General features: G+C 46.5%; 2 protein-coding genes across 5 annotated transcripts in view; one reads left to right on the forward strand and one right to left on the reverse strand.

Annotated features, from left to right (window-relative positions):
• Positions 1 to 2,044, forward strand: part of LRIG1 (leucine rich repeats and immunoglobulin like domains 1) — a 104,659-nt gene extending 102,615 nt beyond the window's left edge. The window contains exons 18-19 of the mRNA XM_080676303.1: positions 48 to 338; positions 425 to 2,044. Coding sequence (XP_080532429.1) covers positions 48 to 338; positions 425 to 681 — 548 coding nt within the window. The 3' untranslated portion in view covers positions 682 to 2,044. The remainder of the gene's footprint in view (positions 1 to 47; positions 339 to 424) is intronic.
• The window catches only part of SLC25A26 (solute carrier family 25 member 26), a 169,178-nt gene continuing 147,277 nt past the window's right edge, over positions 875 to 22,775 (reverse strand). For 2 of the 4 annotated variants that reach the window (XM_080676304.1, XM_080676307.1), the window contains 4 exons: positions 14,857 to 14,926; positions 9,176 to 9,240; positions 8,186 to 8,259; positions 2,286 to 2,698 (listed from right to left, as the gene is read on the reverse strand). In XM_080676304.1, the coding sequence (XP_080532430.1) occupies positions 2,627 to 2,698; positions 8,186 to 8,259; positions 9,176 to 9,240; positions 14,857 to 14,926 (281 nt within the window). In that variant the 3' untranslated portion in view covers positions 2,286 to 2,626. Of the gene's footprint in view, positions 2,699 to 8,185; positions 8,260 to 9,175; positions 9,241 to 14,856; positions 14,927 to 22,775 lie in introns of all 4 variants that reach the window. The other 2 variants (XM_080676305.1, XM_080676306.1) reach the window with 2 other exon arrangements.

Genomic DNA, 22,775 nt, shown 5'->3' on the forward strand with positions numbered 1-22,775 from the left:
GTGGAGGCCCAGGTGCTGGTGCTGAGTGTCTCCACTGTGTCTTGCAGAGCCCGGTGGCCCAGTTGTATGCAGTGACAGCCACACTGATGTGGACAGTTACTACAAGGACCACGCCTTCCGTCCTCAGCCAATGTCCAGGGACAGTACACAGTCAGATACACCGAGCAGCCAGGAGCCTCATAGGAGTGACCGAGAACATTCTCCACGTCTGAACAGTCTCCACAGTGGGACTGGTGATGGGTCTCGCCCCGACTGCAGGGAGTCCCTCTACCCCAGTAACCACGACAGAATGCTACCACCCTGGAAGAGAAAGCTAGGGGCACCTCCAGAGGGGAAAGGTAAGCCTTCACTGTCTTCCCGTCCCCAGCAGGGGGCAGCACAGAAACGCCAGGCCAGGTCTGATGGGCCCTCTCCTTTTTTGCAGGGGCCCCTCCATGGATGTTCACAGGGGTGTGTGAGCCGGACTCCATAGACCCCCAGCCCTCGACACTGACCCCGGGCAGTTCTGAGCTCACACGAGCCGCCCTGGACTCTCCCGACGCCCCCAGTGAAGGTCGGCACTTGCTTCTGCTGAATGGACACGTCCCCAAAGCAGGTGACTCCAGTCCCGAGTCCACGCCACTGACAGGACAGCTGCCCGGGAAGCGGAGCGGGCCGCTGCTGTTTGCCCCGCGGGCCTAGGCACTGTCTGTCTCCAGGGAGGGAGGGAGGGAGGCGTGTTGTGAGGAAGCTTGGGTTCAAGCGTCACTGTACAGTTTTAACTTCCATGGGGAGTGTCTGTAGTTTAAAGGACTTGCAGCTGAAGCACAGAATGCAAGAGGCTATTGTGTACATAAGAGTTTTCAGAGATTTCATATATGTTATATATCTTTTTCAAAGGATATTTTAATCTTTATTGCATGGTTAACAGAAAAAATCGTACAGTTTTGACAATAATATTATTCATATCAGGTTGCTGTTTCATTTTGGAATGTGGGGATAGTTCTGGTGCCTTAATGCATGGATGGAATTTATAGACGCTAAAAACCACATTTGCTTCTGGGGTGGTGTGGGGGGAGGAGGAAGCCCTCGGACTCCATCACACATGGCAGGGCAGACCCGGATGCTTCACAGGCAGAGCTGGGTTTGCGTCGGAAGTAACTTCACGTCAGTTACAGGAGCTCAGTGGGTGCTCCTCGCAGACCTCCTCCCTGCGCCCAGACCTGCGCACGTCACGCACTCTGCACTGAGTGACTTTTCCTCATAGGTTCGAGCTCTTTCTTACTTAACAAGCACGGTGGGGGTTGTTAATCACCACAGCCTTGGTCTGAACAATTAGCCTGCCTTCCTTCTGTGATAAAAGGGAATGTCTGTCAGGATCACTTGATTGTCAACTGAGGCTTTCTAATAAGATAGAGGTTGCTGCTGTTGGTACCTGTGGATTTTTCAATAGTGATGCTTTAGTTCTGCCAATGTAATTAGTATTATGTTGGTGTTAGGGGAGAACAAGGATCAAGTCCTTACTTTCAGGGCTAGCGGGCTTATCTCCAGCGCCTAGGGCCTCGAGGCAAACATCAGCGGCCCGCTCCGCTCCGGGTGCCCTGTGCGCGTCCCTCCCTTGCACAGAGGAGCCCATGCCTTGGGTTCTGGGGGATTTGCACTTGTGAGGCCTGGAGCTAACTACCTGTGAGTGCCAGTGGGCATTTGAGGGAAAACTGCATTCAAACAAGGGCCTTAGAAGCCGGAAAGCAAGGTCCTTCAGCCGGTGCGCTGAAGCACTAGTAGGTATTGACAAAATGGTTACTATGTTAATTTACTGTCAGATAATCACTGTTCCAAAGGTAAGCACATTTAGAATTTTGTTCTCAATAGTTAATTGATGTTACTTCCACAACATGTGAATTTGCTGCTTCTGAGAGGCAATGTGAAAGAGGAAGTATTACTTTTATGTACAAAGTTATTTATTTATAGAAATTTTGGTACAATGTACATTGAAAAACGTGTAAAATACTGAAGTGTCTAACAAGCGGCATGAAGTGTCTTTAATAAAGTTCACTTATAAAGTTAAGTGTGCGGCTCGGGTCATGTGTACATTAACCAGCACTGCCTCGCCCATTGAATTCCAGAAGCGCCCTGACAAGTGCAGTCCTCCTGTCTTGACTACCTTTGGAATCAGTGCATGACGTAGCAAAGCAGATCGCACACCGTGGCTCCCAGCAGGCAGCGCGAGGTTCCTGGAACTCCAATTTTCTGGAGCTTATCAGTCAAGCAGACACAGTCAAATGAAAGCTCAGAGGGGCCGGCCTCAGATCACCAAACTTATTTATTAAGGGGTTCTGAGAAAATCGTTAAAAGTACTGCTCTAGGCATTGTTTTCTCTCTTAACTTTCTGGCAAATATGTAGATGACATCATCCCAGCCGCCTGTAGCCTGGAAGTCGTGCTCCATGTGGACCTGCAGGGACTGGGCCTCATTGCCTGCATGTTCAGAGGGCCCAGCGGCTGTGGGAGGGGGGGCTCTCACCTCGGCCCCCTGTAGGCGTGGCTGCAGGAGTGGGAGCGCTCACAGTGCCCCCTGTAGGTGTGGCTGCGGGCGTGTGGTTCACGGGCTCTCTCTGCCAAGCTCCAACAGCAAGCTATGCGTTTGGTCATAAGCACCAAGAAAGATGAAACCTCCCAGGCTGATGGCTGCCATTCGCGGGAAGACCCCTGCAAATAATCTGGGGAAAAAGTAGAGGAGAGATTTTTTTCTTGATTGTGTATAAAGAAGGTGAAATCCCAATACCCACAGCTTGTTCAATTCAACACATCATGCTCATTAAACCCCACACAGTACTTAGAATGTGTGTTTTTCCTTTTAGAATAGCACCAAGTACATTCCCAAGTAGACTTGTTGATGTCTGAGCCCAGCTGTTGGTTGGTGAAAGTGGCTACATATCAAACAGCTTACTTGTGAGTGCGCACAATTAAGTCAAATAATTAGTCCAGAAACAGTAGCCCTGTCCCCACAATAGTCCTGTTTAAACCTCCAGACCATTTTTGCCTTTTAGAGATGATGGAATTGACTTTGATAAAGGAGTCAAAGGACACACTACCCTGGAAGGCCAGGTGGTCTTGGGGGTTAGAGGAGGTTTCGGACGACTCTGTTGCTCCTCCCAGTGACTCAGGCACATTGGGTTCTGAGAGACCACAAGGAGGATGCATAGCAGGAGGCAGGAGACACCTGCCTTTGGTGAAGGAGAAGAAAGGAAGGGGCTGGGAAGGGAGTAGAAGGTCAGCCCCCAAGCACCTCAGAAAGAGTCACTGGGACAGTTGCAACTTTGGAATCATTAAGGAAATGCAAGGTAAAAAAAAACAATGCTACTAGGGATGTACATTGGGAGTAAGTGGAAGCTAACAGACATGCTCCCAAGACCAAACTGGAATTACAACTAAAATACAGAAGAACCACCCTGAAAAATCAACTGAGGACTAGGCTGGAGAGAACTCTGATAACTGAGGATGGAAAGCGGAGACTGCGTAGAGACTGGTAGGAGGGGCAGAGGCGCGAAAGGGCTGGAGGGTTCCCACAGACAGCAGCTGAAGTCCCAGAGGGATATGTCAGCTGTGGAGGGTTCCCACTGAGAACTCTGGGGTCTAATCCCCAACTTGGGCTTCCCAGCAGAGAGCACCAGAACTGAGAAGGGTACCCACATAACATCTGGCTGTGAAAAGCAGCAGGGTTGCTGCCTGCCAGGGAGAGAGGGCAGGAAATACAGGCACCCTGTATTTAGTAAAGGGCCAATGCACAAAATTCCATGTGCAGCCACTCACCTTGTGCTTCAGCAGACGGAGAGCAGAGTGGACTGAAGCTGTATAAACATAAGCCAGGGTTGGGGGATCCTAGTATAGAGCTCAGAAGGCAGACACCTCAGTTTCCTATGCTGAGTCATTCCCTCACACTGTGGAGGATATACCTTTCTCAGGCAAACTTTTGTTATCCTGCTGTTTTTGCCTGGGGGGAAGACAGTTGACTCACCCTACTGGAAAGTCCCTTGCCCCACACTGTGGAGTTTCTGAGGCCTATTAAGAGACTGAGAATAACAACTAGCCTCCAGGCAGAAGCAATTGCCCCACCCTGTTGGAAAACCTCTCACCCCACCTGTGGACGACCCAAGACTGACTCCAATCTGTCTCCAGGCAGAGGCGAGTCTCTGGAGGCTTTGAGTCTTTGCCTGATCTAATTAGTAACAGCTATTGGGTCCCCACTACAGATATCATCCCAGACTGCTCAGGCAGACAAAAGCCAGCAGGACCCTAAGCACCTGCAGCTGACACCTGTTGAACCAGCTCTTTGGGGGAAGGAAGCACAGCACAGAACAGGGTCAATCAAAGTGTGAGACTCAAGGCAGACACAGGCTATGGGCTAAGGAGTTCCCGAACACTAGACAGCTGGCACGACGACATTGGGGTTGAACCTCTGGCGGCAAGTTGGAGGGGAGATCCCTCCCACAAATGGGACATCGATAATCAAGTCCCAATTACAAGAGAACACAACACACACAAGAGGCATTCCTAGAGCATCCAGCTCAGGAGAACAAAGAAACTACACCACTGGACCCCTCAAGACACTTTCTACATATGACCATCCCACAAAGACTTGGAGGCATAGCAGTTCAATGTAATAAATAGGAGCAAATACAAAGAGGGCTAATATGGGGAGACAGAAACCCCCAAATGAGAGAAAAGAAGGAATCTCCAGAAAAGGAACTAAATGAAATGGAGACAAGCAACCTATCAGACACAAAATTCAAAGCAATGGTTATAAAGAACTTAAAGAATTTAGCACAAATTACAACAGCATGAAAAAGGAAATAGAGGCCATGAACAAGAACAAGACAGAAATGAAGAGTGATCCATCTGATGTGAAGAACACACTGGGATTAAAAGTAGATTGGAGGAAGCAGAGGGCCGAGTCAGCAATTTGGAAGACAAGGTAGAAATACCCAATTAGAGCAGCCAATAGAAAAAAAATATTAAAAAGCGGGAAGATAGCTTAAGGGAGCTCTGGGACAACATGAAATGTAACATCCACATGACACAAATACCAGAAGGGATGAGCAAGGAACAGAGAACCTGTATAAAGAAATAATGATAGAAAACTACCCCAACCTGGTGAAGGAAAATGTCACACAAGTTCAGGAGTCACAGAGTCCCAATGAAGATGAAACCAAAGAAACTCACACCTAGACACATTGTAATTAAAATGGCAAATGTTGAAGATAAAAGGATCTTAAAGGCAGCAAGAGAGAGAGAAAATTACATAAAAAGGAGTCCCCATTAGAATGTCAACTGACTTCTCAAGAGAAACACTTCTGGCCGGAGGAAGTGGCATGAAATACTCAAAGTAATGACAAGCAAGGGCCTAAATCCAAGACCACTGTTTCCAGCGAGGCCATCATGTAAAATTGAAGGTGAAATAAAAAGCATTCCCTGCCTGTATTTCTGGGATAATTGAACTTTTTTAACCAAGTGTATTAGTTTTGTAAGCAGAAAAACAAAATTACAAAATCAGCAGAAGTAAATTTACTAGTGAAAAGATCAGGTCTAGGGAAGAAAATGGACAATAGCCAAGTTATGCCAACAGCAGTTTCTCTTTCCAGAGACGGGGAAGCCACCGTAGAAAGCTAGGCTGTAGCCCCACACACAACAGCAGAAGGAGCCCTCCTGCCCGGCCACGGCTGCCCAGCTGCTTCCTGTGTGCACTGTGTTGTGGGAGGGCAACTTGCCTCCCCTTGTATGCAGAAAGTGGACTTCAGGGTAGTGTGAGCAGGTCCTTATTTTATTTTCATTTATTTATTATTTTGTTAATCCTCACCAGAGGATTTTTTTCCATTGGTTTTTAGAGAGAGTGAAAGAGAGGGGGAGAACCAGAGAGAGACATCTATGTGAGAGAGACACATCGAATGGTTATCTCCCACATGTGCCCTGACCAGGGCCAGGAATCGAGCCTGCAACCCAGGTACATGCCCTTGACTGGAATTGAACCCAGGTCCTTAAGGTCTCAGGTCAATGCGCTATCCACTGAGCCAAACTGGCTAGGGCAATGGGTCCTTATTTTAATTATCTAAGTTAGGATTTAAATCATTAATTAAAATACTACAGATAAAATTAGACCTCTATTTCTTACTTAGAAATAACCATGAAAATTCTATAGGAGACCAAAATACACTTGTAAGAAAAAAGTTGTTCATTTAAGCATCATGCAAATTGTTTTTACATGAGGTGGTTGGCGAGGACAGAAACTCATAAATTACCACTTTGAGGCCACTGTGTCCCTGTGGCCTGAGCAGAGTCCTGCCTGCAGACAGAGGTTTGAGGCCACTGTGTCCCCCTGGCCCGAGCAGAGCTACTGCCTGCAGAGGCACAGGTGGGGCGGGAAGACTGTGGCCGCGAGGTCTCCCCTGCTCCATTATACCTGACTCCCCTTTAAAGCCAGTGTCTGGGTTCAGCTTTTGCTGTTCGTGAGCTCAGCAGCTCCTGGCCAAAGGCAGATGGAAGCAGTTCATGGTTTCTTCAGATGACATTCGAATCGTTTAATATAACTACTGCCTTAAGAGTAATTTGTTCAGTGAGTGCCTCAACCAGATTCGGAGGCAAAGACTTCAACAGGCCGGGCTGTTTGAGTGAGCAGTCGAAGGAGATAGCAGACCTACGCTGCTCAGCAGGGAGCTGGTGGGCGAAGAAGCAGGTGATGGACAAGAAAGGCAGGAAGGCGCTGCAGGCTGAGCAGCTCCCAGCGCTTTCCACTGCTGGGCCAGATGAGCACGCGATGCGGCACTTTTATTTTGGAGAAAGCACATGTGAGCCAGGACTTGGAATGAACCAACACGGGAGACCAAAGTGTCACCCTTCCCACTTCCTGAGGTCAGCACCACGCCAACTCGACACCAAGTCCACAGAGCTCAGGGCAAGAGAAGAGGTCTGACCGCGACTTGCATAGAATTCGATAGGAACTATATTGAAATGAATGAGTGGGATTCGGCAGCTTGACTTGATATAGCACTGCTGCATGCCACGCCTCTGGGGCCCACGACCACCTGGACCAGTGAAAATCTTACCTGCTACTAACCAAGCTGCTTCAGACCTCACTTTCTCACACCATCTGTTCAGTGTGGAACTGGTGTCCAAATGAGCCTCAGCACTGAGCAACCAGGCCCTAATTCCCTCCCAGGGTGGTGGCCATCGGTGGCTGAGCATGGCACAGGGCCACCGCTCTGCCCTTCCCCCTTCTGAGGGTTCCTTTCTGCTAAGCCCAGTTCTTGTCCAAAAGTCCTTGCGTACTCAGAGCTGCCACTCCACACCCATCCATCCATCCCTGCCTGCTTGCCAGACTCCCAGCTGGGAATTCTGAGCAGAGGATGGGCCATTCTGCTGCAACTGTCTTACCTGGGACCTGACCAGCAGGCAAATGGTCCCCAAACTCCCCACTGGCTGAAACACACACCTGCCAAGTGCTCATGAAACCGCAATCCAATGGACAATCAACACAGCCCCACCACCCTCTGCGTCCGTCCACACCAGCCGGCCCTGTCACTAGGCTCAGTCCCGACCCTACTCCAGACGGGACGGCTGCTTTGCTCTCGGGAAAATTCCTGCTGATGATTCCAGAGAGAAATGGCAACTTTGTATCTGTGCAGACCCCAGCGCTTTGTAACCTTGTGTGGTATGAGCAATGCTGAAACCACTTTGGAGAGAGCGCTCCTAAGGCTGTGATGCTAAAGGTCTGGGGTGCTCAGCTGATAGCAGCCCCGTGTGTCTCGAACAAGGGGTCAGCACAGCGGGATGCTGAAGGTAACTTGTTCAGGATCAGTTCAAGTGCCCAGACCACAAAGGCTCCCTCTGAGTGCTATGCTCACCCCCTGGGGTCCCTGCATCACATAGCTGGGCGCCTGTCTCCCCAGGGCACCCAGAGTGGGCAGGGCGCACGTGGCCCGCATCTCAAGTCGGGGTGGACAGGGCTGGGCCTCACCTGGCTGGGACACCGCATCCCTGGACTGAGCAACATTGTCTGACACAAGCAAAAGCAAATGCCATGTTTTGCCCAATATAAATAAAGAGACCCTGACCAGGGCATAAGCAGAAGATGGGAAAGGTGTGTGTCCGATGTCAGGCTGCAGGGGGACCAGCTGGTGGAGAAGAAGCCGCTGTACACCCCTTGTGCTTACCCTGGCAGCCCCTGGGTGCGCCAGACCCCGTGCAGGGCAGAGAGGACGTTCCCGCCAGCCGTGCTGGACCCGGCCTGCATGGAAGCACAGAGAGGAGGCAGTTATCTTGTGCAAGTCCCCATCTGATGGGTGTCCTCCGAGGCAGGCAACCTGCTACCCTCATCTAGGGCGGTTCTAAACTGAGGAAGGGTTGAGGGGAGTCAGGACCCCTGAGTCTCACTACACCAGAAGGGCTCACATTAAGCCCACGGGCAGTGCTGGTGGTCCCGCTGCTCTGCTGGCATCTCATGGCCACATGAGGGGCAGAGCAAACCAGGCAGTTCCCGTGCCACCTGAGCAGGAAGGTCTCCGAGAGCCACGTCATGTCTCTGAGAAGAGCGGTCTGCTTAGGAAACGTACCTGAGTAGCTAACAGCCACACCTTCTACAGAGCGCCACGCCCAGCCTGAAACCTGGCTGCGCTCTTAGGTTGGCCGTCGGCCCACATGCTAGAATTCTGCTCTTGTTCATTTTTCCACAAGGGAATGACTTAATTTTTTATTGTTTTGGTCCAGATATGTTATATGTATGGCATCCCCTGAAGTCTGTAGCTTTTTTAAAAAACTATTTCTTTTTCCTGAAAAAATTTTAACAGTGCTGACAACAGTCCTAATTCGCCCAGTGAAGGCAGAGCCTGGCTGTGCGCAGCCACTCACCTGCCCACGGCAGGAGCAGGTCCACGCGCTGGGGCTCAGAGGAGACCTAAATGCGCTCACAGCAGAGGCCCACCAGCCCTGCCTGCCTACGGGACATAGTCGGAAATGACCGGAAAGGTGGAATGCTGTGGGCACTGGCCGTGTGACGATGGACACTGTTTTGCCGGCGGCTCCCGAGGCAGCACAGCTGCTGGTACAGGGCAGTGTTCCACTTCGGTCACTCTGTGTCCATACGAGCCCTAGCGCCAGCAGGTAGGAGCTGCGGTTGTGCCTTCATTACCTATTTTACCACTTACCTTCGCCAACATGATTCTTGTCTTTGCCACATCCAGGGGCGTGGTGACCACAGCTGCAAATCCACCTGTGCACATAAAACCCGAGCACAGGGCTGTTTATTACATGGTACTGTATAGATTTTTATATTCCCCATAACTCTGCCCAAATCACTCCTTTATCACTACATCCACTTGATTGGTTCAAGAACAGGACGCCACATAAAAACATGTACCCACACGCCACTGCTTCTGTGGTGAACCCGCATTGCATGGCAAGGTGACCAGGTCATGCTTTCCCTGCTCAGGCCCACGAGGCCCCACCACAGCCTTGCTCTTCTACGGAGCAGGAAACAGCCGTGTCCACATGGTCGCGTCTGCAGCAGGCACCTGCTCACAGTGAGAGCGGCCTCTCCCAGGGACCCAAGGTCAGGCCTCCTGCGGCCACTGTTCTTTATCTGACTCCAAAACGCTCCCATCACTTCTGCTCTGAGGCAAGGTGGGCAAACACGCATATCATGGTGGGCATTTCTGGTATAAACTGGCTGTTTGCTTTGAGGTAAAAACATTTAAAGAGTAAAGCTTTCTGTACATCCAGGCTTCTGGTGGCAGGAAGTGGGGGAACGATGCTGCTAAGCCCACTCTGCATCTGGGCAGAGCCAGTGTTGCCCTAATAGCCGCTACCTCGTGGCTCCTTCATACCTCCTCCCCCATGCCACCCGGGACTATCTAAAATCCACACATTTTAAATGGGGTCCAATCTTTGGACAGTTAAAAAACAACAACAAACAGAACCCACAGTGTATGGTGCCAATATTCTAATTAATCTGATACAAAGATAGGTTTTAAACCCCCGGAGGCCCTAAGGAGGTAGAAATAATAAACTCAAAGGACTTTTACAGACTCAGCACCCATGAACTCGAGTGAAGTGGGCAGTTTTGTAAGAGGCTGCACAGAGCACATGTGTGGAGGATGCTCCAGAAATAGCACCTCTCCCTCCAGCTCTGTGGCATGTGGGCAAGAAGGGCATTTGATCTCTGCCAAATATCTTTCTAAATAAGTTGCTGGAGAGCAATCATTACATGAACCTCCTCCATCTGGTAACTTTGAGATGACAACTTTTTAAAGACATACCCACTTATGCTTCTATGTTCCACTTTTGGTTACCCACAAATGACACACATTTAGGGCTAAATAGGACCAATAACATGAATATGAGTCTCCCTTTTTAAGCCACTTTTGTATGAGTATGTGAAACACTTTTCTGCAGATTCAAAAGTTGCCTGATAACTGCAAGTCTTGGCTAAATTTCAAGTATTTTAAAATTTTGTGGACCCAGTCCTGAAATCCTACAATTTTAATTTTTTAAACCACATATTCTTCACTAAAAGAGTATATATACTTTAAGTACAGAAAAGGGTCCAGGAAGGCTTCACATCCATTTAAACAAAAATCTTAAGGAAGGAGGCGGCACTGACCCTGGACCCCCACCCCTGACTGTCTTGTTTCCCACACTGGCTGCAGGGCCTGGCTGAGAACCCTCCTTCAGGGCCAGAAAGAGCCAGGCTCCCTGCTCTCCAGGCTCCCCGGCTCCCCTGCTCTCCAGGCGGACTGGCCATGGGAAAGAGCCCTGCGGGCAGATGGGCATCTGGCTGCCCCAGGCACAGGAGGGAAGCGAAGCGCAGAGAGCGTTAAGTCACCGAGTTTTCCTCCTCGCAGAGCTGAGACGCGGGCTTTTCTGTCTGACTCCAGATCTCAGCTCTGGCCACTGGGACTTCCAGTAGCGCCATTTTTCATCTGGGACATGCAGACAGCAAGGTGACACAGGTTAAATGAGTCCACGCATGTGTCTAGAGTGGTACCTGGCGCACACTGGTGCTCAACGTAATGAGCTCTTGTCTGGGTGGGCAGAGGTTCTTCATGTCTCCAGTCAGCACACATAGTAGGGCCTCAAAATGCTTCCTGGGTGCCCTGGACAAGTGTCTGTAGTTTTCACAAACCGAAGATTTCAACGTGTCCTCTGAAAAGGAGGTATGTGGGAGCTCCAAGCTGCTATTTGTGCCGGCTCTGTGCCTGGAATGCGGCCTGGCTAGGCGCTGCCATGGAGGGTTTGATCTTGCGGACAGCTGGCCCAAGGACCACAGACAATGGAGAGTGAGGCCTCACAGCCATGTGTGCCTTAGCTTTTTCACTACATAAAGACTTTGATACTGGACATTAAAATTGATCCACTTGTTAAAACTCAGAAGAGCATACACCGTTTTTTCTTGTTTGAAAATGTTCACAATCTGTCCTCAACCAACCAAGATGACTAAAGGTTGGCAAGGATACTCCCAGCTGACCACTTAGCTTGATGAGTGGCCTGCAGTGAAGTTTCTGCTTCTAATGAAGTTGGATACTGCAAGTCAAACGGGCTTTGGCCATTAGCAAAGTTCCCGTGCCTTTACTGTGGATGCCTGCGAATTTTCTTAGAGATTTCTGTCTCATCAAGTAATGTGAAGAGATGTTAAAGACAAAAGCACATATGCTTAAATAGGTCTTATTTTACTACCATGAGGAAAGCTATTTTATGAAAGTGGCTAATCAATTTGAATATCTTCAAATATCAAAGATTCCCCAAGTCACAGGCCTCACCATTTTTTATGAGGTGGCAAGAAGGACGTGTGAAGGTCACGTACTAGAGTAACTGGTCATATGGGGGGTTGGGGGAGGACTGGCACTTTAGTTAAAACATCCTGCTCTCCACAGGTAAAGTGCTGGTAACAACTGAGGGACACACTAGCACGCTGGCCAGGACAGCTGTCCGCTATGGCAACCGTGGCTGCTTCAGTGCTCAGACCCCAAGGAAACCGTGTTCTCTGGGACGCTCTGCATCGGGCTCTTTGGAGGTCAGAACTGCTTCCAGGGGCAGATGCAGGGAACCAGATGTCGTGCGTGTGATTGCTGAGCTCTCCAGACCAAGGGGCCAGGTCCCAGGGCAGGTCTGGAGCAGCAGCTGCCAGCGTGGTCCCTGCCGGCCCCTCCCTCCAAACAGGCCCAGGGCAGGGCTAGGGCTTCACCATCCAGTGTGTTTGCTTTAAAGATTGTGCTGGGCCTTCCATTTACCCAGATAAACCTTCACCCTATTCTAGAATTTCAAACCATGGGAAGACCTGTCTGTCTGTTTATCCATACATCTCTGTCACTCTCCTCTCTTAGAGAATGTAAATCTGTGTTAATTATAAGAAACTGATCAGCGAGCACTAGAATAGCAATAGCAATTACCACTCTAATAGCAAATGTCATCATTACTTACGCTGAATTACGATTTTATGTTTAGATGTTAACTTGAAGTGCAGAAGTTGGCAAAGTCCTTTTTCTTCCTAGTTTAACCCCAAAGGACCTGCTGAGCATGACAAGCCATCAACACCTCCAATCTCAGGGGCCACTTCTGGATATTTGTGCCAAGCAGTGCATGGGCACAGAGTGCCAGGGAGGCCCAGATGGACCAGGCACACAGGAACGAGAAACCTGGCTTCTGATTTGAGGGCCAGCTTGCCCGCTGCTTTACGGCCACGTACGACTGATGAGTCCGAAAGTGCGCCGGCCAGCCTGCGCGATCTCAGAGGGCGGCCCGGATGGTGAGCCCTCTGCGGCTGGGAGGCAGTGCTGCAGCAACTCTTATGGAAGGTCAGCCTCACAATCGGGAGTGTTTTCTAATGGCGGTGATCTTTCAGAAAGGTCTAAAGTAGTAACTAATTCTTCAGGGTCAACTGTACCAAGGAAACTTTCATAACAAAAGGGGTATAAACAAGAAATGTATTTTATCTTTTGCTAAATATATGTGGGTCTCCTGACAATGGATTTTTGCAGACCTTGGATAAACTCCTTCACTTATCAGAACCTCAGCTGAAAAAGTAAAATGACTGTATTAGAGGAGATGACTGTGTACAGTAACTTTGTTAATACTATTCTTTCAACGCAAGCGAAATTATTGTGACAGTTTTCATTTCCTGGGTGCTAGTTGTTCTTATTGAAATAGGAACAATTCCTTAGGTCTGTTTAGTTTTATCGATTACAAAGTACTAACACATGCTAGAGTACTGGAATCCCTTAGGGAGGGAGGGCTGCTTCTACGTCACAGGTAAGAGAGCTGGTGCCCAGGACAGCCCCAAAGCCTCATTCCTTAGTCAGAGGCAGAACGGAGACTTGACAACTTTTGTTAAGTCCAACCAGTTGGCCTGCAGGGCTGTGTGGTTCTGAGTAAGCCCTTCCTGCTCAGGTGGTGGCTTCTCTGCTGTCACTGGACACAGTGAGCCACCTTCCTCCAAGGGCCTCGCCCCCAGGATCCAAGATCAGTGGGCATCTTGTAGGTTCTTCCCCTTTCTGACTAATCTAAGTGCTTAGTGCCTGTTAGAGAGCATTATTCTGAAAAAGAAATGGTTATGAATGCCATTTCCTTAATAGAAACAATGCATTGTAAGCAAATATCTGAACCAGTTACTTAAGGAATGGGGCCGGAGAATAGATACTTCCTATTTCGACATGCGGAGGGTTTATGGTATCGTTAACTAAAAAGTGGCCTTTCCTTATCCAGGCAACCACATTCTCAACTGCTCCCTGTGTCCCCAGGCCCAGAGGGAGTCAACAAAAGTGCATGCTGCCCACCCAGGGAGGGGAATGACACCTGCCCACCCTCCGAAAGCCAGTCCAGACCACTGACCCACTTGGCATAGCTGATGACTGTGTCACATGGAAACAAATCCCCTTCATCTCAGTGTGAGCTGGCTTCATGTCTACAGGCAACATTCTTATTTTTGATTACCAATTCTACAAGTCAAGTGGGCCCAAATATTAATAAAGAATCCTATAAAATGTATGTTCCCTGTTTTCCTAATCATTACAACAAAAAACCCAATCCAACAACCATTAAACAAATTGAAAAAATAATTCTTTTCTAATAAAGTTGACATCTAAACTTCATATCTATCAACGTACTACTGGCTTCACATCTACACTAGCAATTCACAGCTTTCTGGCAAACCTCCACTTTGATTTATATCAACTACAATTCTAATTTCTCTCTTAGAATGTTAAAGCTGTCACTTATTAAATTCCATACAGCCTCTGAGTTCTCATTAGAACCTCACTGGAAAAGGCCTATGACGTAGTGATGGATTACAGAGGATTGCATATTGTCACTTTGCTCTTTGGTTAATGTCTAGAAAATGCCCAGATGTTTCAATATCCCTATTTTCTACACAGTTTAGCCTTCAGTACACTGGGGAGCAGCCCCCCTCCTGATACCAGTTAATCTGCGGTGCTGTCAAACATGTCACAGCCGTGAGTCACTGCCTGCTGCAGGGTTCGCTTAACCCCCAGCACTGCTCAGGGCAGGCAGCTGCACAGGCAGCCCTGCCCCACAGCCAGCCTCGTCCCACACAGGACTTTATAAATCATCTTCAAGATGATCCCAGGGCCTGAGTGAAGGCTTTAATAAAGATAAAAGAAAACGAAAAATTTGTCAAAAACAAATTGGTTGTCTTTCAAGGAGACACCTTTTTAGGTTTTTCATTTTCCTAAGACACTTTCTTTTCTCAAACAACTAGTGGAACTCTCTTCATCTGAACAATCTGGAATTTCTAAAGAATGTTGTTCTTGCATAGTTAATATTTTCACATTTCCCCCCTCTTTGGTCTTTCCCAGTATAATATAATCCTTTGCACCTGCAAAAGCTCCACAGACTGCTGACTGCCAAGATTCCACCACATGATCCTGCCTCCAGGACCAGAGGGCCTGTGTTTAAGAGAAAGAAAAAGACAAGTTATTAAATATTTGAATTTATCACAATCTCTTGTGGGTGAGCCCTAGGGATGGGAACTTAAGTGAGAAGCTATTTTGGTGGCATTCCTCACTGATGACATAAGTGATTTTCCCAAGGACTTAACTGCATTCTAAAATAAGACAAAGAAACAGGGGTGGTAGCTACATTAGAGAGCTCAAAGGAAACACTTTTTGGGGAGTATGTATCATATACAACACATATACTCACACATTGTGCACGTGTGTATAAATAAAAATATATGTTTTAAAAACTTTTTATAAAATATATTTTTATTTATTTCAGAGAGGAAGGAAGAAAGAGAGATATATAGAAACATTGATGATGAGAGAGAGTCATTGATAAGCTGCCTCCTGCACGTCCCACATTGGGGATCAAGCCCACAACCTGGGCATGTGCCCTGACCGGGAATTGAACCATAACCTCCATGAACCATAGGTCGACGCTAAACCACTAAGCCATGCTGGCCAGGCCAAGACAATATAACACTGTAAATATTTCCCATATAATTCTGAACATATAAATATCATAATTCACAAATTAGTCCAGAGCAGCGTATGCCAAAATTCTTCAGTTGTTTTTTCAATCTTTATCCATGTTGCATGTTTGAAGGCTGCTAATTCTGTTAATTAAGTATTAAAGTTTGTCAAAAAATTGTTTGTATTGTTCATGAAGTTGAGGATTATACAATTAAATAACCATGCCAAGTTTGAAATTAGGCGAAGTGGCGGCCGAGGCACGGTGCCTTGCTCACCAAGCATTTACAGTCGCGTAGAAGACAAGACACAGGCACACTCACAGTGCTGAGGCAGCCTGTTTAATCTCTGAGCACTGATAACACCCGCGTCCTGGAAGCACAGTCAGGGAGGAGATGGTGGCAGAATAGGCAAACCTTTCTTGCACCTCCTTCCAGGGCTAGACTGGAAATAAAGCTAAAATGGGGAACATTCACCCAGAATTGCCAACTGAGGAGGAGGCTTGTATCCAGGAAGGACAGAAAACACCTGGAGCCCAGTAGGGAGAGGTCGAAAAAGGGGCAGACCCAGCTTCCACGGCAGCAGGCCAAGAGTGAAGAGAAATCACTAGGCTATGGTAGGGCTTTTTCCCTGAGAAGATTCAGGCCTGGAACCCATGCTGGGCACCACAGCCCGGAGCACCAGTGCGGAGAACAGCAGCCCAGTAACATCCCTGGTGAAAGGCAGCAGGGCTTCCAGCTGCTGGGGAAAGCAGAGCAGGTCTGAGATAAAGCCCCAGGCTTTTTGTTGTTGTTGATTTTTTAACCCAGAGCACAGGATTTTTACTTGCAGCTCCTCACCCGAGGGAGGGCAGTGAGGACTCAAGGTGCCTAAGGAGAGGATGGGGTGGGAAGCATTGGGGGGAGACATGAAATAGCAGCTGAGAGTCCTGCATTCGGAAGTATGCCCCCAAAACGAAATACACATTTTTCCTGAGAGGTGCAGGCCCCTCCCAGAAGCCATAGATCAGGAAAAGGAAGTAACTCCACCCTAGGTGATACAGCCCGGCCTGCCACACCCTGCACCTCGACCTTCGCAGAGGAGACAGCAGCAGAGGCCAAGTCTACCGGTTTGAACAGTCTCTGGGAGCATCAGTGACTGGCTTGGGGGTGGTGCCATCCACCCCACTATCCCGGGAACCTGACTGGTGCTTTCCCCTCACAGGAGAGCTGATAGAAACTCCTGGTACCCAGCTGATCCCACTGGACTGAATACGAGGATCTCCACCCCCTGAGGGCAGGGAAATATTCTGGGTCACTGTCACAGGATTAGCTCTGGGACACGAAACACACCCACCACTTTCCCTGAAATCTGAATAGCACCTCCCCCTCACAGGAAACCCAGAGGTCTATAATCCTCATTCTGCCTAAAGCTCTTTCAGAAACAGACTTTTGAGTGATTAAGATGGACAGCTGGCTGCTACGCAAAAGCAGGTGTAGGCAGAGACGGGGAACCCAGGAGAAGTTTGCTGACCTGGCCCAGGCCCCATGATGCTAACAAACTGGCCTTACAGTGCAGCTTGGGCCCTCCTGCTGCTGCCAAGTCCTTTGGAGACAGACACAAACTGTGGAGCCCTTGAAGCTTCAAAGAAGTTGCTGAGAGTCAAGGGAAGGCAGTTTCCGACAGTGGCTAGCACCTAAGTACCTCCCTCGGAAGCCCAGACTGGCAGCCACAACAGTTAGCTCCAGACACCAGAGAGCAGGATCCAAGGGAGTTCCCATGAGACACTGAACTCTGCTAAGATGACCACTTCACCTTTCTTTTCCTTAATCTTCTTTATCTTTCTTCTTTATTGATTTTCTATTCTTTTAGTCTTTATTTTTCTTTCATATATCTAATTTTTCTCTTCCCTTTTTCTTACTCTATTTTTTCCTTCTGTCTCATGTTTTTTCCCCATTTCTTATTTATTCTTCCTCTATTTGTACACAGTTTTCCTTCCCCTATTCTTTATTCTTCTTTTCTTTATTTCGTTTCTGCAGTTTCAAATTGCTTTTTCTTCCCCCTTTTTTTTCTTGTACTTTTTTTCTTTCTTTTCTTCTATAATTCTTGTTCTCTTTCCTCTTTCCTAATTTTCTCTTCTTTTATGGTTACTTTTGATGTCATTGTAGGGTTTTCTTGTTTTTGTTTTTTTGGTGTATTGTTTGGTTTCTTTTGCTTCTTGTTTTGATTTGTTCTGTTAGCACCTGCACAACTGCTTGCATTATATGGTTGGTGGTGAGCCTCAGTCAGTCAGACTAAGAGGAGATTCCATCCACAAATGGGGCAACAACATTCAAAACCCAATTACAACAGAGAGCACAAATAATTCACAATAGGGACACTCCTAGTACACCCAGCTTGGGAGATCTAAGAGGCTGCACCACTGGGTCCCACAAAACACATACTACATAAGGCCACCCCACGAAGACTGGGAGGCATAGCAGTTTGATCTAATATGTAGTAACAAATACAAAGGGACAGCAAAAATGGGGAGACAAAGAAACCCCCAAATGAAAGAAAAAGAGGGATCACCAGAAAAGGAACTAAAAATGGAAACAAGCAATTTGTCAGATAAAGAATTCACAGTAATGGTTATAAGGTTATTCAAACAACTTAGTGAGAAATCTAAGCAACTTAATTAGAACTACGTGGGACTTAGTAAGAACTATACCAGCGTGAAAAAGGGATAGATGAATAAGAATTCATCAGAAATTAAGAATGACATAGCTGAAATAAAGAATACCCTGGAAGGAATCAACACTAGACTAGAAGAAGTGGAGGAGCACCCAATCAGTAAATTAGAAGACAAGGTAGGAAAAAAACACACAACCCCCTCCCCACCACATCACCCATTCAGGGCAGCAATTCAGAAAAAAAATTAAAAGCAGGAGGAGAGTTTAAAAGAGCTTTGGGATAATATAAAACATAACAACATCTGCATCATAGGGGTGCCAGAAAAGATGAATATGAGCAAGGAATAGAGAACCTGTTTGAAGAAATAATGACAGAAAATTTCCCTGACTAGGTGAAGAAAAAGTCAAACAAGTCCAAGAAACACAGAGAGTCCCAATCAAAATCAACCCAAAAAGACACACACACACACACACACACACACACACACACACACAAATCGTAATTAAAATGTCAAATGTTAAAGACAAAGAAAGAATCTTAAAGGCTGCAAGAGACAGAGTTCCTTACAAGGGAGCTCCCACTAGATTTCTCAACAGAAACCCATAAATACTCAAACACAAGGAGGCTAAATAGCATGTTATTAAACAATGAATGGGTTACCTATAAGATCTAAGGGAGATTAAAAAACTTTCAGGAAACAAATGAAAATGAACACACAACAATTCCAAAACTATGGGACACAATGAAAGCAGTCCTAAGAGGGAAGTTCATAGCACTACAGGCCTACATAAAAAACAAAAACAAAAACAAAAACAAAACAAAACAAAACAAACACAAAAAATAACAAGAATAATTTCTAGTAAACTATATAACCCTACAACTTAAAGAAATATATAGGTGGGGGGGGGGGGGCGGACACAAGAAAAGCCCAGAGTAAATAAAAGGAAGGAAATAATAAAGATTAGAGTGGAAATAAATTACACAGAGACTAAAAAAGCAACATACAAAAAAATCAATGAAACCATTGATAAGATAAACAAGATTTATAAAAAGATAAACAAGGCTGATGAATATTTAGCTAGACTCATCAAGAAACAAAGAGAGAGGATCCAAATAAACAAGATCAGAAACAAAAGAGGTGAAGTAACAACAGACACCACAGAAATACAAAGGGTGGTAAGAAAATACTATGAACTATATGCTAACAAGCTGGACAATGTGGATGAAATGTACAAATTCCTAGAAAAATACTATTTCCCAAAACTGAATCAGGAAGAATCAGAAAACCGGAATAGACCAATAACAACATATGAAACAGGAGCAGTAATCGAAAAACTCCCAGCAACCAAAAACCCTGGTCCAGATGGCTTCATAGGGGAGTTTTACCGAACATTCACAGAAGAACAAACACTTATACTCTTCAAACTATTCCAAACAATCCAAGAGGAAGGAACAATTTCAAACTATGAGGCCAGCATTATCTTAATTCCAAAAGCAGATAAAGGCACTACAAAGAAAGAGAAGTACAGGCCAATATCCCTGATGAACATAGATGCTAAAATCCTTAACAAAATATTAGCAAATCAGATCCAGCAATATATTAAAAAGGTCATACACCATGACCAAGTGAAATTTATTCTGGAGATGCAAGGCTGGTACAATATTCACAAATCAATAAACATAAACAGATTGAAACAAAAATTCACATCAACAGATCAAAACAAAAATCACATTAATAGATGCAGAAAAAGCATTTGACAAAACCCAACACCCATTTTTGATAAAAATTCTCAGCAAAGTGGGAAGAGAGGAATCATGCTTCAACATAATAATGGCCATGTATGACAAACCTACAGCCAACATCATACTCAATGAGCAAAAACTAAAACCAATTCCCCTAAGAACAGGAACAAGACAGGGATGTCCGCTTTCAACACTTTTATTCAACATTAGAGACCCGGTGCATGAAATTCGTGCACTAGGGTGGGGGGGGGGAGTCCCTCAGCCCGGCCTGTGCTGTCTTGCAGTCCAGGACCCCTTGGGGTATGTCCGCCTGATGGCTTAGGCCCACTCCCCCAGGGATCAGGCCTAAGCCGGCAGTCAGACATCCTTCTCACAGTCCAGGACCCCTCGCTCCTTACCGCCCACCGGTAGCGGAGGCGGGAGAGGCTCCTGCCACCACCGCTGTGCTCGCCAGCAGTGAGCCCGGCTACTGGCTGAGAGGCACTCCCCCTGTGGGAGCGCACCGACCACCAGGGGGCAGCTCCTGCTTGAGCATCTGCCCCCTGGTGGTCAGTATGCATCATAGTGACTGGTCGTTCCACCATATGGTTGATTTGCATATTAGCCTTTTATTACATAGGGGAATACTAGAAGTGCTAGTCACAGTGATCAGACAAGAAGAAATAAAAGGCATCCAAAATGGAAAGGAGGACTTAAAACTGTCATTATTCACAGCTGACATGATATTGGACATAGAAAAACCTAAAGCCTCTGCCAAAAAACTGCTAGATTTTGTAAATGAATTCAGCAATACAGCTGGATACAAAATTAACACTCAGAAATAGATTGCATTTTTATACACCAATAATGAACTATCAGGAAGAGAAACTAAAAAAACAATCTCATTTACCATTGCAACAACAAAAATTAAGGTACTTAAGAATAAACTTAACCAATGTGGTAAAAAACCTATTCTTGGCAAACTACAGAATGTTGAAAAAAGGGATAATAGAAGATATAAACAAGTGGAAGAATATACCATGTTCATGGATCAGTAGAATTCATAACATTAAAATGTCCCCATACTACTCAAAGCAATCTACAACTTCAATGCAATCCCTATTAAAATACCAACAGCATATTTCACAAATCTAGAACAAATACTCCAAAAATTTATATGGAACCAAAAAAGACCCCAAATAGCCAAAGCAATCTTGAGAAAGAAGAACAAAGTTGGAGGGATCACAATACTGGATACAAAACTATACTACAAAGCCACTATAATAAAAACACTCTGGTACTGGCACAAGAACAGGCATTCAGAGCAAAGGAAGAGAACAGAGAACCCAGAAATCAAACCAAGGCATATGCTCAATTAATATTTGAAAAAAGATGCAAGAGAATACAATGGAGTAAAGACAGTTTCTTCAATAAATTGTATTGAGATATTTGGACAGGTACATGCAAAAAAAAAATGATAGAACTTACACCATACACAAAAATAAACTCAAAATGGGTAAAAGACTTAAATTAAATGTAAGCCATGAATTCAGGAAGAAAACGTAGGCAGCAAAATATTAGACATCTCACACAACATAATTTTCACTGATACAATGCCTAGGTCAAGAGAAACCAAGGAAAAAAATAAACAAATGGGACTGTATCAAACTAAAAAGTTTCTTCACAGCAAAAGAAACCATCACAAAATGAAAAAGAAACCCGCTGTATGGGAGAACATAGTTGTCAATGATACATCTGATAAGGGGTTAATTTCCAAAATATATAAAGTACTCATACAACTCAACAAAAGGAAGACAATTAAAAAAATGGGCAGAGGACCTAAATGGACACTTCTCTAACGAGGACACACCAATGGCCAAGAGACATGAAAAAATGCTCAACATAAGCTAATCATCAGAGAGATACAAATTAAAATTACAATGAGGTACCACTTCACACCTGCCAGAATGGCTACCGCCAATAAATCAACAAACAACAAGAGCTGGTGAGGATGTGGAGAAAAAGGAACCCTAATACACTGCTGGTGGGAATGCAGATTGGTACAATCACTATGGAAAACAGGGTGACATTTCCTCAAAAAATTAAAAATGGCCAAAACCGGTTTGGCTCAGTGGATAGAGCGTCGGCCTGTGGACTGAAAGGTCCCAGGTTCGATTCCGGTCAAGGGCACGTAACTTGGTTGCGGGCACATCTCCAGTAGGGGGTGTGCAAGAGGCAGCTGATCGATGTTTCTCTCTCATCGATGTTTCTAACTCTCTATCCCTCTTCCTTCCTCTCTGTAAAAAATCAATAAAATATATTTTTAAAAAAAAATTAAAAATGGAACTGCCTATGCCCAGTAGGGGGGTGTGCAGGAGGCAGCCGATCGATGATGCTCTCTCATCATTGATGTTTCTATATCTCTCTCCCTCTCCCTTCTTCTCTGAAATCAATAAAAATATATTTTAAAAAATGGAACTGCCATTTGACCCAGTGATCCCACTTTTAGGAATATACCCTAAGAAGCCTGAAACACCAGTCAGAAAGAAATTATGTACCCCTATGTTCATAGGAGCATTGTTTACAACTAGAGGCCTGGTGCACGGATTCGTGCACATTGAAAGGAAATTAATTAGAAGGTGGCTGGTGGGGCGGGATTGGGCGAGACAGGCTGGACATGCCCTGGAGCCAACCTCCCGCAGTCCCTCCCTGGCCAGCTGCACCTGGGCTGGCGCCAGAGCTCGAAAGGCGTCTGCGGAGTGAGCGGGATCCCTCTGGCAGGTGGGGGTCTCTCGGCCTGGCCTGCGGGGATCTGGCCAAAACTGGCAGTTCAACATCCCCCAAGGAGTCCCAGAGTGCGAGAGGGCACTCTGCAAAGTTGCTGTGGATCGGCAGCTCCTGCGTTGAGTGTCTGCCCCCTGGTGGTCAGTGTGCATCATTCCTACCGGCCGGT

Source organism: Plecotus auritus (assembly GCF_963455305.1).
Source record: "Plecotus auritus genome assembly, chromosome: 6".
NCBI lineage: Eukaryota > Metazoa > Chordata > Mammalia > Chiroptera > Vespertilionidae > Plecotus > Plecotus auritus.